This window comes from Taudactylus pleione, unplaced genomic scaffold, assembly GCF_031769625.1.
Source record: "Taudactylus pleione unplaced genomic scaffold, aTauple2 ptg000822l, whole genome shotgun sequence".
NCBI classification, from domain to species: domain Eukaryota; kingdom Metazoa; phylum Chordata; class Amphibia; order Anura; family Myobatrachidae; genus Taudactylus; species Taudactylus pleione.
In genome coordinates, this window is record NW_028285224.1 from 101,133 (window position 1) to 114,027 (window position 12,895).

The window sequence follows — 12,895 nt, forward strand, 5'->3', positions numbered from 1 at the left end:
TCTTTCTCCAACTCAGCCGATGGTACATTTGGGGGCGTTGCTGGAGGGGCAGAGGATTCTTATGCAGGTGGACAAGATTACTGCCCTACAATTATGGGTCCGCAGACTGCTCTGCAATTAGTGTCAGGTCACTAAGCAATGCAGGTACGGCGGTCCATGACATCCACCTTCGACAGGGTGGTTTATGCCCAGTTCCATTCCAGGTCCCTGAAACAATGGATTCTGTCTCATTGGGATGGTCCACTGATGATCTCAAATGATCCGCATCTCGCCAGAGGTTCGGATCTCCCTCGCAGGGTGGCTGCAGGTGACTCAATTAAACAAGGGTCGCCTGTTATAGATTCCAGATTGGGTACTCCTCACCACGGATGCAAGTCTGTGAGGATGAGGAGCAGTGACAGGTCGTCACACCTTTCATGGAAGGTGGATGGCTCAGCAAGGTCACCTGCCCATAAATATTTTGGAACTTTGGGCAGTGGACAGAGAACTCATTCTAGCGCAGTACCTCCTTCACGGGAGGCCTGTCCAGATTCAGTCCGACAACGCGACCACAGTTGCCTATATTAGCCATCAGGGAGGCACATGAAGTCTAGCAGCCATGAAGGAAGGGGTGAACATTCTGCTATGGGCAGAATGCCATCTTCCAGCTATCTCTGCAATATTCATCCCAAGAGTCCTCAACTGGGGAAGCGGACTTCCTAAATAGTCAGGACATTATTCGCCGGGGAATGGCTCTTCATCCGGACATCTTTCTACTCCTGGTGCACAAGTGGGGACTACCAGTCGTTGACCTCATGGCGTCACGCCACAGCCACAAGGTCCCCAGGTACGGATCCAGGACAAGGAACCCCTCAGCCCCCTTGGTGGACGCTCTGGCGGTAAGATGGGTCTTCAGGTTGGCATACCTGCTTCCTCCAATCTCCCTCCCAAGGGTTGTCCGAAAGTTCAAGCAGGATGGCTGCAGGATAATACTAATAGCTTTTGCCTGGCCCAGGAGACATTGATTCACCTATCTGACATGTTTATCCATTGACAGTCCACTTCCACTGCCTCTACAACTGGATTTGCTAGCGCAGGGTCCCTGCCTATATCCGGAGTTACCTCTGCTGGCTTTGACGGCGTGGCTCTTGAGGCTTCCGTCTTAAAGGCCAAAAGTTTCTCTACTTCTGTGATCCAGATGATGCTGAGGGCAAGGAAGCTTCCTTTGACCTGCATATATCACAGAATTTGGCAATAAATTTAAATTTTTTTTGGTGTTCCCACAGAAAATGTGACCCTAAGGTTTTCAGGGTCGTAGTGCTTGCTGTTCAGGCTGGATTAGACTTATTTCTTCGTCTGGCTACATTGAGAGTTCAGGTTTCTGCATTGTCAGTGTGGTTCCAGTGCAGACTTGCTTCCCTGCTGGATGTTAGAACATTTTTCCTGGGGGTTCTCCACCTGCAACCGCTGTTTGATCCTCCGGTGGCATCGTGGGATTTATCTTTAGCTCCCAGAGCGTTGCAAGCTTCTCCCTTTGAACCCTTGGATAAGGTGGACCTTAAATGGTGGACAGCGAAGACTCATGTCACACTTCCCATATTTGATTTTTAATCAAAATAGAGCTGTCCTCCTTACTAGAGCAGGTTAGCTTCCAAAGGTGGTATCCCGTTTTCATATGATTGAGGAAATTGTAGTCCCGGCCTTTCAGTCTTCAGACCTTTCTAAGGGTGATGCTTCCCTGGATGTGGTTCGAGCCCTGCGTATCTGCGTAGATCGTACAAACTCCATCAGGAAAATTAGATGCGCTCTTTGTGTTATATTGGTTTCACAAACTAGGCTGGCCAGCTAACAGACTTTGGCTCGCTGGCTGCGTATGACTATTTCTCATGTCTTTACACAGGCTGATCTCCCTGTCCCAAGCAAGGTGACTGCGCACTTTACTCTGTATGTGGGACCATCGTGAGCGGTTGTACATGATGCCTCTGCTAAACAGCTGTGCAAGGCAGCCACTTTGTCTTCCATCCATACCTTGATCAAATTCCATGCATTTGATGCCTCCCAGGATGCGTCCTTTGGGCGGCGGATTCTCTTCTCTGCTCAGGAGCGTCCCCACCCTTAAGGGAACTGCTTTAGGGCGTCCCCAAGGTAGATCCTGTGGACCCTATGGACCCTGAAGAAGAAAATAAAGTTATGGCAGAGGTTCCCAAACTTTTTTGAATCGCGGCGCCCTAGTGTATCAGCAATGTTTTCACGGCACCCCTAAGCCAAATGTTTGTTATTGAGAAATTCAGAATAAATTTAGGAAAATTAAGTAAATTGTGCTTATCTGTCAACTTTAGGTTCAGTAGTGTGGTTGTGGACAGGTTTAAGCTTCTGTTTGTCCACATATTTACGTTACATTGACCATAAATTTGATTTGGTGCTGGACCACCAACCTGAGGCACCCCTGCAAGTGTCCTGAGGCAACCCAGGTGCCACAGCACACAGTTTGGGAACCACTGAGTTATGGTATAAACCTATCGGTTAACTATTTTTGTTCGAGGTCTATAGGGTCCACAGGGCACCCACCCTGAGGCACCTGGCCTTAGTTTGTATCTGTTCCTTTCTTTGTTGTATCACTGATTCCCTCTTCGTGTTTTTTGAGTGTTTCTTGTGTACATTGTACTTCCTTCTCCACTTTCCGTCTCTTGCTGTTGGGCTTGTTTACAAACTGAATGGCTGGGGGTGGGGTATATAGTGAGGAGGCCCTATGCATGCTGGGAGCTTGAAAGCTGTAGCTGTTTGGCGCAATGAATTACTCCAACTATATACCCCAAGGTAGATCCTATGGACCTCGAAGAAAGAGTTAACTGAGGTATGTTTATACCATATTTCTTGTCCGTGTAAAAGGGGTATAAGACTTTTCCAATTTACAACAAAAATTATTTAATATGAAATCTTGTAGAAGTTTCTGGTTTTGTTTAGGTGGATCATACACTGGCTATTGCATATTCTGCTGCATATGTTTTCTCGATTTTATACATCAATAAAATATTTTAATACCCTTTTTTTTTATTTTTTTTTGATACCCGAATTTCATTTTTGAATGGATATTTTTCACTCTGTTGAGGTAAGCGAAGTTGTTTGCTTGTGGTTTTTTTTTTTTTTTTTAATTTTAAAGCCATAAATGGCATGAGGGCTGGAACTCTCCTACTCGGCATTGTCTGGGTTGAAGACTGGACGCTGGAAGTACGCCTGCAGCTTTTGTTGTTTACATTGTGTTCGCCTATAACCCCATTCCATTGATAATGAAATGGACCCCACTGTTTGCTAACATGCATGCGAACAGTGGCGTAACAACCATGGGTGCAAGGGGTGCTGCTGCTATTGTGCTCCAGCTCCCTCTGTGGCCCTCTACTCCCCCCTGCACCCAGTGACCCACACAAGGTGGTCCAGTCCAGTCAGGGCTGCCAAGGGGGGCCTGGGTGGCAGCAGTGTTGATTTGATGCCGGCTGCCAGCTGATTACATCTGGCACACCGGCAAGCAGACATGGATCGACAGCAACAGGCAATCTGCTCACGGGCCAGCAGCCAATCGGCAGTGACTGCTCCTTAGTAGCTGCCTGTCCGCTCCCCGATATGTCCGTAAGTGCCGTGCACGCCCCCAAGAGAAATGAAAAGGGGATGCATCATAAAGACTACCCCTTTTCATTGACCACGCCCTTTTCGAACGCGTGTGCGCAGATGTGCCCTAGCTCTAGGTCCGGTGCCCTGCCAGATAAAGAGTGAACACTATGTATATATTATTTATTTTGTTTTCTTGTACTTCTAGTTTGTTACGATGGAAGGGGAAATGGCAGAAGCCATTGTTGAAGATTCTGAGTCCTTCATGAAAAGGAAGGAAACAAAGACTTATCAGAGACGTCGAGAGGGTTGTGCAGATGAAGATGGTGTTGTTATAGTGCATAGTCAAGCTGAAGTGAGTGATGTTAATAGCAATGTTCAAATGGTTATGATGGAACAGCTTAATCCAACAATCCTGCAGATGAAAACTGAGGTACTGGAAGGTGTAGTTCCTCAAGAAGGTGATTCTACTGTGGATGATACACAGATTATAACTTTGCAAGTTGTCAATATGGAGGAACAGCCAATTAACCTGGGAGAACTTCAACTTGTCCAGGTGCCTGTAGCTGTTCCTGTTACTTCTGTGGGGGAGCTTCATGCAGCTTATGAGAATGAGGTATCCAAAGAAGGCCTTTCTGAAGGGGAGCCTATGATCTGTCACACATTGCCTCTTCCAGAGGGCTTCCAGGTTGTTAAAGTCGGGGCAAATGGTGAAGTGGAAACCTTAGAACAAGCAGAGCTTCAGTCTCCAGATGAATCTCCCTGGCAGAAGGATCCAGATTACGCACCACCTGTCAAAAAGACGAAGAAGACAAAAAAGAGTAAACTGCGCTACACAGAAGAAGGGAAGGATGTAGATGTTTCTGTGTATGACTTTGAAGAAGAACAGCATGAAGGATTGCTCTCTGATGTTAATGCAGAAAAAGTGGTTGGAAACATGAAGCCTCCAAAACCAACAAAAATTAAAAAGAAAGGTACATTGTAATGCTTCTCATGTGTTTTGTAGTTTAATGATTGTGAATTCATATAATCTGATTTTCACAGTGATACAAGCATCTAATTAGAGATCTCTATTTATTGGTCATCATGTTTTTCTTCTACCTATTGAGGTAGCATATATTGTCACAGGTGTCTAGCAAAATATATTTAAGATACTAGGGCTGTTCCTGTGCACAGTACCAAACGTTTTGTACAAGATTCCTGAGTTATGTTTGTTTTCTATCACACTGCAACTGGTAGTGCAGCAGGAAATATAGACCAGAGAGTAAATATAGTGCCCTTTACTGCACATGCTTTTTCATTGAACATTTCACAATTGAAAATACAGTACAATCTACTTCAGCAGGCTTCTTTAAATTGTGTATTTGGAGATGAGTCATGCAATCGTAACTAACTTGCTTTTATATTCAATTTAGGTGTAAAGAAGACTTTCCAGTGTGAGCTATGTAGTTACACTTGTCCCAGACGGTCAAACCTGGATCGTCACATGAAGAGTCACACTGATGAACGACCACACAAATGCCACCTGTGTGGTAGAGCTTTTAGAACGGTTACTTTGCTTAGGAATCACCTCAATACTCACACAGGTTAGTGTTCAACTTGTAAATGGTGCAAATTACCCATTTAAAGTTATGGATTTCATATTTTAACATTATACAGAGTTCAAGCTTGAATAGCTTGACATTTGTTTAAGAAAAAAATCTTCTTTTGTTACACTGGAAATTACAGCTGCATTGAATCGGTCTTCTCAGCCTTCAGTGTTTCTGAGAGGACCTCTGCTGGGCAGTAATTTTTGCTGGTGAAGGGGCTCACTATAACCTCGCCGGCATAAGGTCTTCTGAGGACTGCATTTTCAGTCAGTCTTCTCACGTAGATATGAATTCCCAAAGAAATCTGTCAATAAAATCACCATTTTATACCTAAAGTGAGGGATCTTTTCAAACAATGATGAAAGGGTTTGTAATTCCTTAATTCATTATTTGTCAGTTTGTTCAGCCATAGTTATAAATCAAGCAATGTTAAATAAAAATACAACAATAAACAATCATCAAGACTTGAGTGTAATTTATTATATATAAATGTAAATCTACAAAAAGACATTTCTATTGCAGCAAGCCTGGGGAACACTGGACAATGGGATTGTAGAATGCGGCTGGAGCTGGCACTTAATGAAACTGTAGCTTTAAATCCTAAACTCCTCCCATCTACAATTCCAGTGTTCGAGGAGTTGGGCACTGTTTTTACTGGGTTGCTACGCAGCCCTTCTGTAGTCTAGTAACTTTACTTTTTTTTTTGTACATTTTTCTGTGATTTCTAATTGGGTGCTGTGAACTGCTTATAGCAGCGCACAGGGCGTGTGCTGGCAGCTGCGGGAGCTGTTAGACAGCTTGCCGGTGTGCAGCTTCGGTGAAGGGGGGGAGGGGTGTGCTCCCTCGGGACCCCCCACAGAGAACTCCGGTCCCTAGCACCCTTTTAGAGGGTGCTGTTGGGCGGCAGCGCTGTCCCGGATGGTGGCGCCATCTTGCTGGGTTTGAATAGGGCGACTCCATTGCGGAAACGCGCGCTTCACAGGCTGATTCAGGAGCAGACTAAGTGCTTTCCTCTCACGAGCAGGGAGTAGCACTTGGAAGTGTGAAGCCCTGGGGTTGGGGGAGGGGGGCGGAGCCTGGGGCTGCTGGTCTCACCTAGGCTTTCAGCTACACTTGGTAGAGTCGGGCTGCGTGGAGGCAGAAGTGAAACTCTGTGCTAACAGCCTGCCCGGGTGAGCCGGGCTTGACCGGTTTTATTCTTCGGGGTCCACAGGGATACCATGGGGATAATTGTGGTTGGAGAGATCCAGGCACCAAACAGTTAAATCTTCAGCTCCCAAGATGCCTCGAGTCCTCCTCCATATATACCTCACCCCTAGCCATAGGCCTTCAGTTGTTTGTTTGGTACGCACCTTTGAATTCTATAAGTATTTGCAGATTAGACATTTGGCTCTATATGTAGATGGGAACAGGGCAAAGATATTGTAAGTATATAAACCACTGCATGAAATAGATCAAAAATTTAAATTTGTTTGACGTGATTCATAGATTTCTAATCCATAAAACAATAAACATTCTAATAAATATATGAATGAATAAAATAAAAAATTGGTATATTGGATGAAAAAAGTCCCATATAGAGATATATAAGTCTCTGGTTCAAAAAGAGAAGGCCTAGCCTGCAGGCAGGGAATAAAGTTAAAGTTACCGTGTCCAAATGTGAGTGTCCACACCAACCGGTGGGAATCTTGTTAAAGATTAAATAATTCCTGCATCCTGCTGATGGGGTGAAGATGTTACAAGATGGTTACAAAATTCCTGCAGCTTTGTGCCGTCCCGCTTTCGGTATAACCTGTACTCCAACTCTTGTTACGGCTTGGGTTAACAAGGCGGTGGTTGGCTGGGCTGACCAGTTGATTACAGGTTTGGACTCTGGTACTTCCACGGCACAGTTACGCCTACTAGCAGAATACATCCGTGAGTCTGCAGTTTACCTGGGAGAAGCGTCAAAAGATATCAGTCAAATTAGTGCTTGCATATCTGCTTCTGCTATTTCGGGCCGCAGAGCCCTCTGGTTGCGCGCCTGGCATGCGGACACTGAATCCAAGCTTGTGGTGGAGGGTTTACCATTCAATGGAGACATGCTGTTTGGCACGGATTTAGACAAATTGATATCTTAGGCCACGGGGGGGGGGGGGGGGGGGGGTAAATCTTCCTTCCTCCCGTCAACTGCACCGGCTCCCAGAAGATCTTACTCTGGAGGTAGAGCCAGAGATGCTCCCTCCCAAGCAAGAGGCGGTAGAGGTCGCCCACACACGGTTGCACGTAGACAGGAGCCTAAACCAGCTGAGAAACAGGTGGCATGATGGTCTTCCGGCCCACCTGGGACCTCCTACAATGGGAGCCCGCCTGCAAGGATTTCAACAAGTTGGAAACCAGATTTCTCCAGAACCGTGGATCCGCAAACTAATCTCCCTGGGGTACCGAATAGACTTCGAGGTCTCCCCTCCACCTCGGTTCTTCACTACAGGTCTGCCAATACCTACAGACAAGGCCAGGGTTCTACAGGAGGCTATCCAGTCTATAGTTGTACCATCTGTGATATTTCCGGTTCCAGAACATCGAGGTATGGGGTTTTACCCAAACCTGTTTGGAGTACCCAAACCGGATGGATTGGTCAGGCCCATCTTAAACCTCAAGTCATTGAACCTGTATCTGAGGATGTATCGGTTCAAAATGGAGTCTCTGCAGTCTGTTATTGCGAGCTTGGAACCAGGAGAGTTCCTATTACCCCTGGATATCAAGGATGCCTATCTCCATGTTCCCATCTGGGAGCCACACAAGCCTTTCTGCGTTTTGCCATATTGAAACTTTATCATCAGTTTTGGGTGTTGCCGTTCGAGTTTTCCTCGGATCCCCGCATCTTCACCAAACTCATGTCAGTCATGATTGCTCTCCTTCGGTCATCGGGAGTGAACATAATCCCTTATTTGGACGACCTGTTACTCAAAGCGCAATCGGTATCTCTTCTAACAAGTCATGCCTTCCTGACATATCAGACTCTAATACAACACGGTTGGATAATCAACTTCAAGAAATCAGATCTCGATCCGTCCCAGAAGCTGCTCTTTCTGGGCATGATCTTAGATACGGCATCAGAGGCTCTTTCTTCCAATAGACAAAGCTCGAGATATCCGGTTGTTCACTTGGGCTCAGACGGATCTGTCGATGTAGAAGCAGATGAGACCCTGATCCCTGTGTTAGGTCCAGCTGAAAAAAACCCTGGAGTGGAACTGGCCGAACTGTAGTGCCTCGAATGCAGCAACCATCTTCCCCAGGAGACTCCGACAAAGCACAAAGCCCCTTCATGGCTAGCTAAAACTTGGACGGTTGTCTCTGTCCTGTTTTAATGGGTTCTGGGTCGTTATCCGGTCTTTGTGTGCCTCCAACATGGGTGGCGTGTACTATGGTCACTTCTGCTGACTTATTTGTCGCTGGGGCTTATGGAGATTCGACCTGGGATTCCCGGCTGGTTTGGCAGTACAGTTTCGCGGTGGCCTCTGTGTGGGAGGCCATGCAAGATGGGGGGTGCAGGTGGCTTACGGGTTTCAGCTACAGCAGGTTTTGCCTCGAAGGGCCCTTGGGCTCTGTGCTGCACATACGCATTCATAACAAATTTGTTCCTTACAATATCTTCTGTTTGGTAAGTATTTTCTCTTTTATCCAGAACTGGATACCATATTCCCCACCGGTATGGAAGGCACTTTTCTTCCAGTGGCTGTATCTCCCAGCGGGGTCCGTGTTTCCAAGTTTTCGCTACTTGTTTCGGTAATGCGTCCTAGGAAGGTCAGTCTGTCTCAAGCCGGCTCTTCCCCGGTAGGGGTTCGGTTTCTAGGGACTGTTATTCTAGTACCACTCGCTTTTTCGGGGAACAGCTCCTGGAAAGCCTAGTGTGTCTGTCTCTCTCTCTCCCTCTCCCCTTTGGTCAGGCAGCCTGAACTTTCCCTCCCCTGGGGGGGCGGCTTTTGAATGTCCAGTGTTCTTGCTGCAAGAGAAAATAGGATTTTTGGTCAATTTACCGTTGAATCCTTTTCTCTTAAGCAGGCTGAGTAACTCTGCATTCCGTCACTCACGCTCAGTCATGCGAGGTGTTTGGTTCTTGACCGTCTTAACCTTACTGGTTTGTTTGGTGGTTCTAAACAGTTTCACAGGGTTCCTGCTACTACTCTTCGGACTTTTTTTTTTTAGTACTGGAATTGTGGGATTACAGGGGTGGATTTTAGGATTTAACGCTACAGTTTCATTAAGTGCCAGCTCCAGCCCCAATCTACAATCCCATTGTCCAGTGTTCCCCAGCCTGCTTGAGAGAAGGATTCAACGGTAAGTCGACCAAAATTACTATTTCATAATGGGATGGGCATATCAGACTCTTGACTCAGTTGTCCATTAAATAAATTAGTGATGTTAATAGTAGAAAGTTAATTTGTCTAATGACTTTTTAGCAGTATGTAATCTCATATGCTTAGCAGCCTGCTTTAAATTGTAGATGTGTCCTCACTCGTCTTTGCTGCAGTCGTACCAAACAGCCCCTGTCGGCGAACCTGGTCCCGTGAGAGTGCTAGTGCCTGACTCCTGTTTTTGGCAACTGTGTGTTTTAGTCGCAATGTGATGCGAATAGGACGCACCAGGAGACGGCGCTGATTAATTTGATGTGCATGGAGTCTCTGAATCTGTATAAGTGTTACAATGCAGCGGCTTTTAATTTTTTTTCCCATGCAAATTTCCATTGTGCTTCATATACAAACTCAATCGCACTAAGTTATACAAGTGTCGTATATCAAATGTGAACTCTAACTTCCTCTTCAATAACAAGCCCACGAGTTTATGCTAGGACTGCTGAGGATCTGCTTTCTTCAACCACTGAATAATCCAGTTGAAAATCTTGGTCCCATTGGTGACTGGGATTTGTCGAGCGCTGCTATACCCTATTGTTCCAGTGCAATTTTGAGTTCTACATATTATTTTTTTTTTGTACAATTTTTTACACATATGCTGGGCCATCAAAGTAAAGCCTTGATATCTTGTGGCATGCCATTTGTCTCCCATTAAGTGGATTTTATGCTCAGTCTTCTGTCCAGCTTGTCCTATGTTGGTATTTATAAATTTATTTTTCTTAGGTACTAGACCTCACAAGTGCCCAGACTGTGACATGGCCTTTGTGACCAGTGGTGAATTGGTCAGACATCGCCGTTACAAACATACACATGAGAAACCTTTTAAGTGTTCAATGTGTGATTATGCGAGTGTTGAGGTAAGTTATAACTTGCTTAATGTTTCACCAATATAATAACTTAAACTCTACATATGCCATTATCTTTTTAACTCTTTATTCTTATGCCTCTTTTCCTATTCAACTTTTTGGGTTTCAGGCATTTCCGTTCTTGTCTGTTTCTAATTTGAATGACACTGATTCACACACAGATTTAAGTTGATACTTTAAAATATATTTTTAAATATATTACACCCTTAAAAATTTATATGTATAGACAGTAATGTTAAAATCGCATTCTCCAACTTAACTTCCGACTGTTGGACTAAGCAGCGCGCTGAATTGAATTAGCACTGGGAGGGAGCAGCAAACTGAATTTATTCCCCCCCCCCCCCCCCATTGTGTTTGGATCTGTTATTTGGACTACGGTGGCAATCTGTGTGTCATTAACTGAATCTTTTGAATAGGTAAGCAAGCTGAAGAGACACATCCGTTCGCATACTGGGGAGCGCCCTTTTCAGTGCAGTTTGTGCAGCTATGCTAGCAGAGACACCTACAAACTGAAGAGACATATGAGAACCCACTCTGGTAATTCTAACCCAACCCTGTATTGTGTAATCAAATCTGAATAATGGCTACAATTATCTTAAGTCTAACAAAAGATCACAAGATAATTTTGCATTTGAACAGCAGTACTCGACAACCAATACTTAGGTTGAGGATGCAACTGGTATCATTCATCTGGCATCTTGTCTGCAGGATAGTCGCTGGTCTGCCAAATGCATGTCCATAGTGACAAATATATACGATGGGTGTGCAATAAGGTTCTGGATGAAAAAATGTAATGTTAACTTTGTAAATAGAATCCTTTTTGTGCAAAGTATTCGCTAGAGTAGTCTATGCAAAGTTGCATGCATTCAGATCACTTGGTGAAGCTGCTGGACCAGTCCGAAACAGCTCTCACACATACTGGATGAATGTGTGATTTTGAGTCGACGGAGGCTGCAGTTGAGTCATCTTGCACATGATTTGTGGGCACACGCAGAAGTCGCAGGGAGCCAGGTCTGGACTGTACGGCAGATGACCAAGCTCTTGGATGCGTTCATGGACCAAAAGAGTCCACCACTTTCCTGGACTTGTGAGCAGGTGCTTTGTCATGATGGTGAAGGGTACCATAAGTGCGAGTTCTTGGACAGCACCTCGAAATGGCTGCCGGCACTTAAAGCCAGCATTGGTTGGCTTACCAGTCCTCAGTGACCGTGTGCTGCTGCACGAGTAGTACGGTAGCTACATGGCCAGTCTTGGCCACAAAAACAGCCACCATCTGCTTGGCCACACTGTGCTCACGTTGGAACTTCTGTGGTGGCGTACCATCAACTGGGGTCCACTGGGCTGGCTGTTTGGGCTCAGGGTTGAAACTGTAGATCCAGGATTCATTGCCACTGATCTCCCAGACAGATTTTAAACGACCGCCAGCATGTAGCAGCTCCAAATCACCCATACCTTCTGCTTTCAAGTCAGCTGATGGGGCACCCAGTGTGCAGAAACCTAATGAGAGATGCCTATCTCTAACTGGGCCGCAGTCACTCTGGCGTCCACATTAACTATGGCCTGCACAGCAGCAAGGTTGTCCTCAGTGATGGTGACGCACCTAGTCTTTCGTCTTCCGAGATTCTTCAAACCACTCAAACGCAGTGGTTCAGGACTGTGCTTTTTCCCCAAAAGCAGCTCTCAGTTGGTCGGAACTCTTCTGCTGTTGTAATCCAGTTGCCTCTGTTGAGCTCCAAAACTAGTTTCTTGAAGGAAGTGAACAAGCTGACTACTGTGTGCAGTCCTGCTTTTATACAGTTTTTTTTTTTTTTTTCTCTGAGTTTTCAAAAGAACTTTAGTCAGATTACAGTTCACAACTAGACATTTAGATTGTCTACCTATGCACTGCACATCCAGAAACTTATTGCACACCCCTCGTAATGTAAGGACAAGGTGGCACTCTGTACGTTTTCCTTGGTTGTAACACTGAATAAATAAATGAAACATTTTATTTTGTGTTGCTGAATTTATCTTGGATGTTTCCAATTTATTTAATCCATCTCCTTAGGTGAAAAACCATATGAGTGTTACATTTGCCATGCTCGCTTTACACAGAGTGGGACTATGAAAATGCATATATTACAGAAGCACACTGAAAACGTGGCTAAATTTCACTGTCCACATTGTGATACAGTTATTGCAAGAAAGAGTGATTTGGGTGAGTATTGGTGATTCTTTCTGCTTGGCAATTTGCTTTACCCTCACATTTTCTTATTCTGCAACTTTTTCGAACACTTCTAGGTATAAATCGTATTGCTGTCTACCAATCTGTGCATTCGTTTTCTGCCACCAGATACATGTCTAGAATGTGGTACATGTGCAAAGAGAATTTCACCTGCAACTTGATGTTTGTCCCCAACACACACACACACACACACACACACACACACACACTCACACTCACACTAAATTGTGATCCTATAGG

At 45.1% G+C, this 12,895-nt stretch overlaps 1 protein-coding gene across 1 annotated transcript in view; it reads left to right on the top strand.

Annotated features, from left to right (window-relative positions):
- The window catches only part of CTCF (CCCTC-binding factor), a 70,815-nt gene that overhangs the window by 27,529 nt on the left and 30,391 nt on the right, over positions 1 to 12,895 (top strand). The window contains exons 2-6 of the mRNA XM_088458275.1: positions 3,791 to 4,556; positions 4,998 to 5,168; positions 10,289 to 10,422; positions 10,848 to 10,968; positions 12,479 to 12,628. Of these exons, the coding sequence (XP_088314401.1) occupies positions 3,800 to 4,556; positions 4,998 to 5,168; positions 10,289 to 10,422; positions 10,848 to 10,968; positions 12,479 to 12,628 (1,333 nt within the window). The 5' untranslated portion in view covers positions 3,791 to 3,799. The remainder of the gene's footprint in view (positions 1 to 3,790; positions 4,557 to 4,997; positions 5,169 to 10,288; positions 10,423 to 10,847; positions 10,969 to 12,478; positions 12,629 to 12,895) is intronic.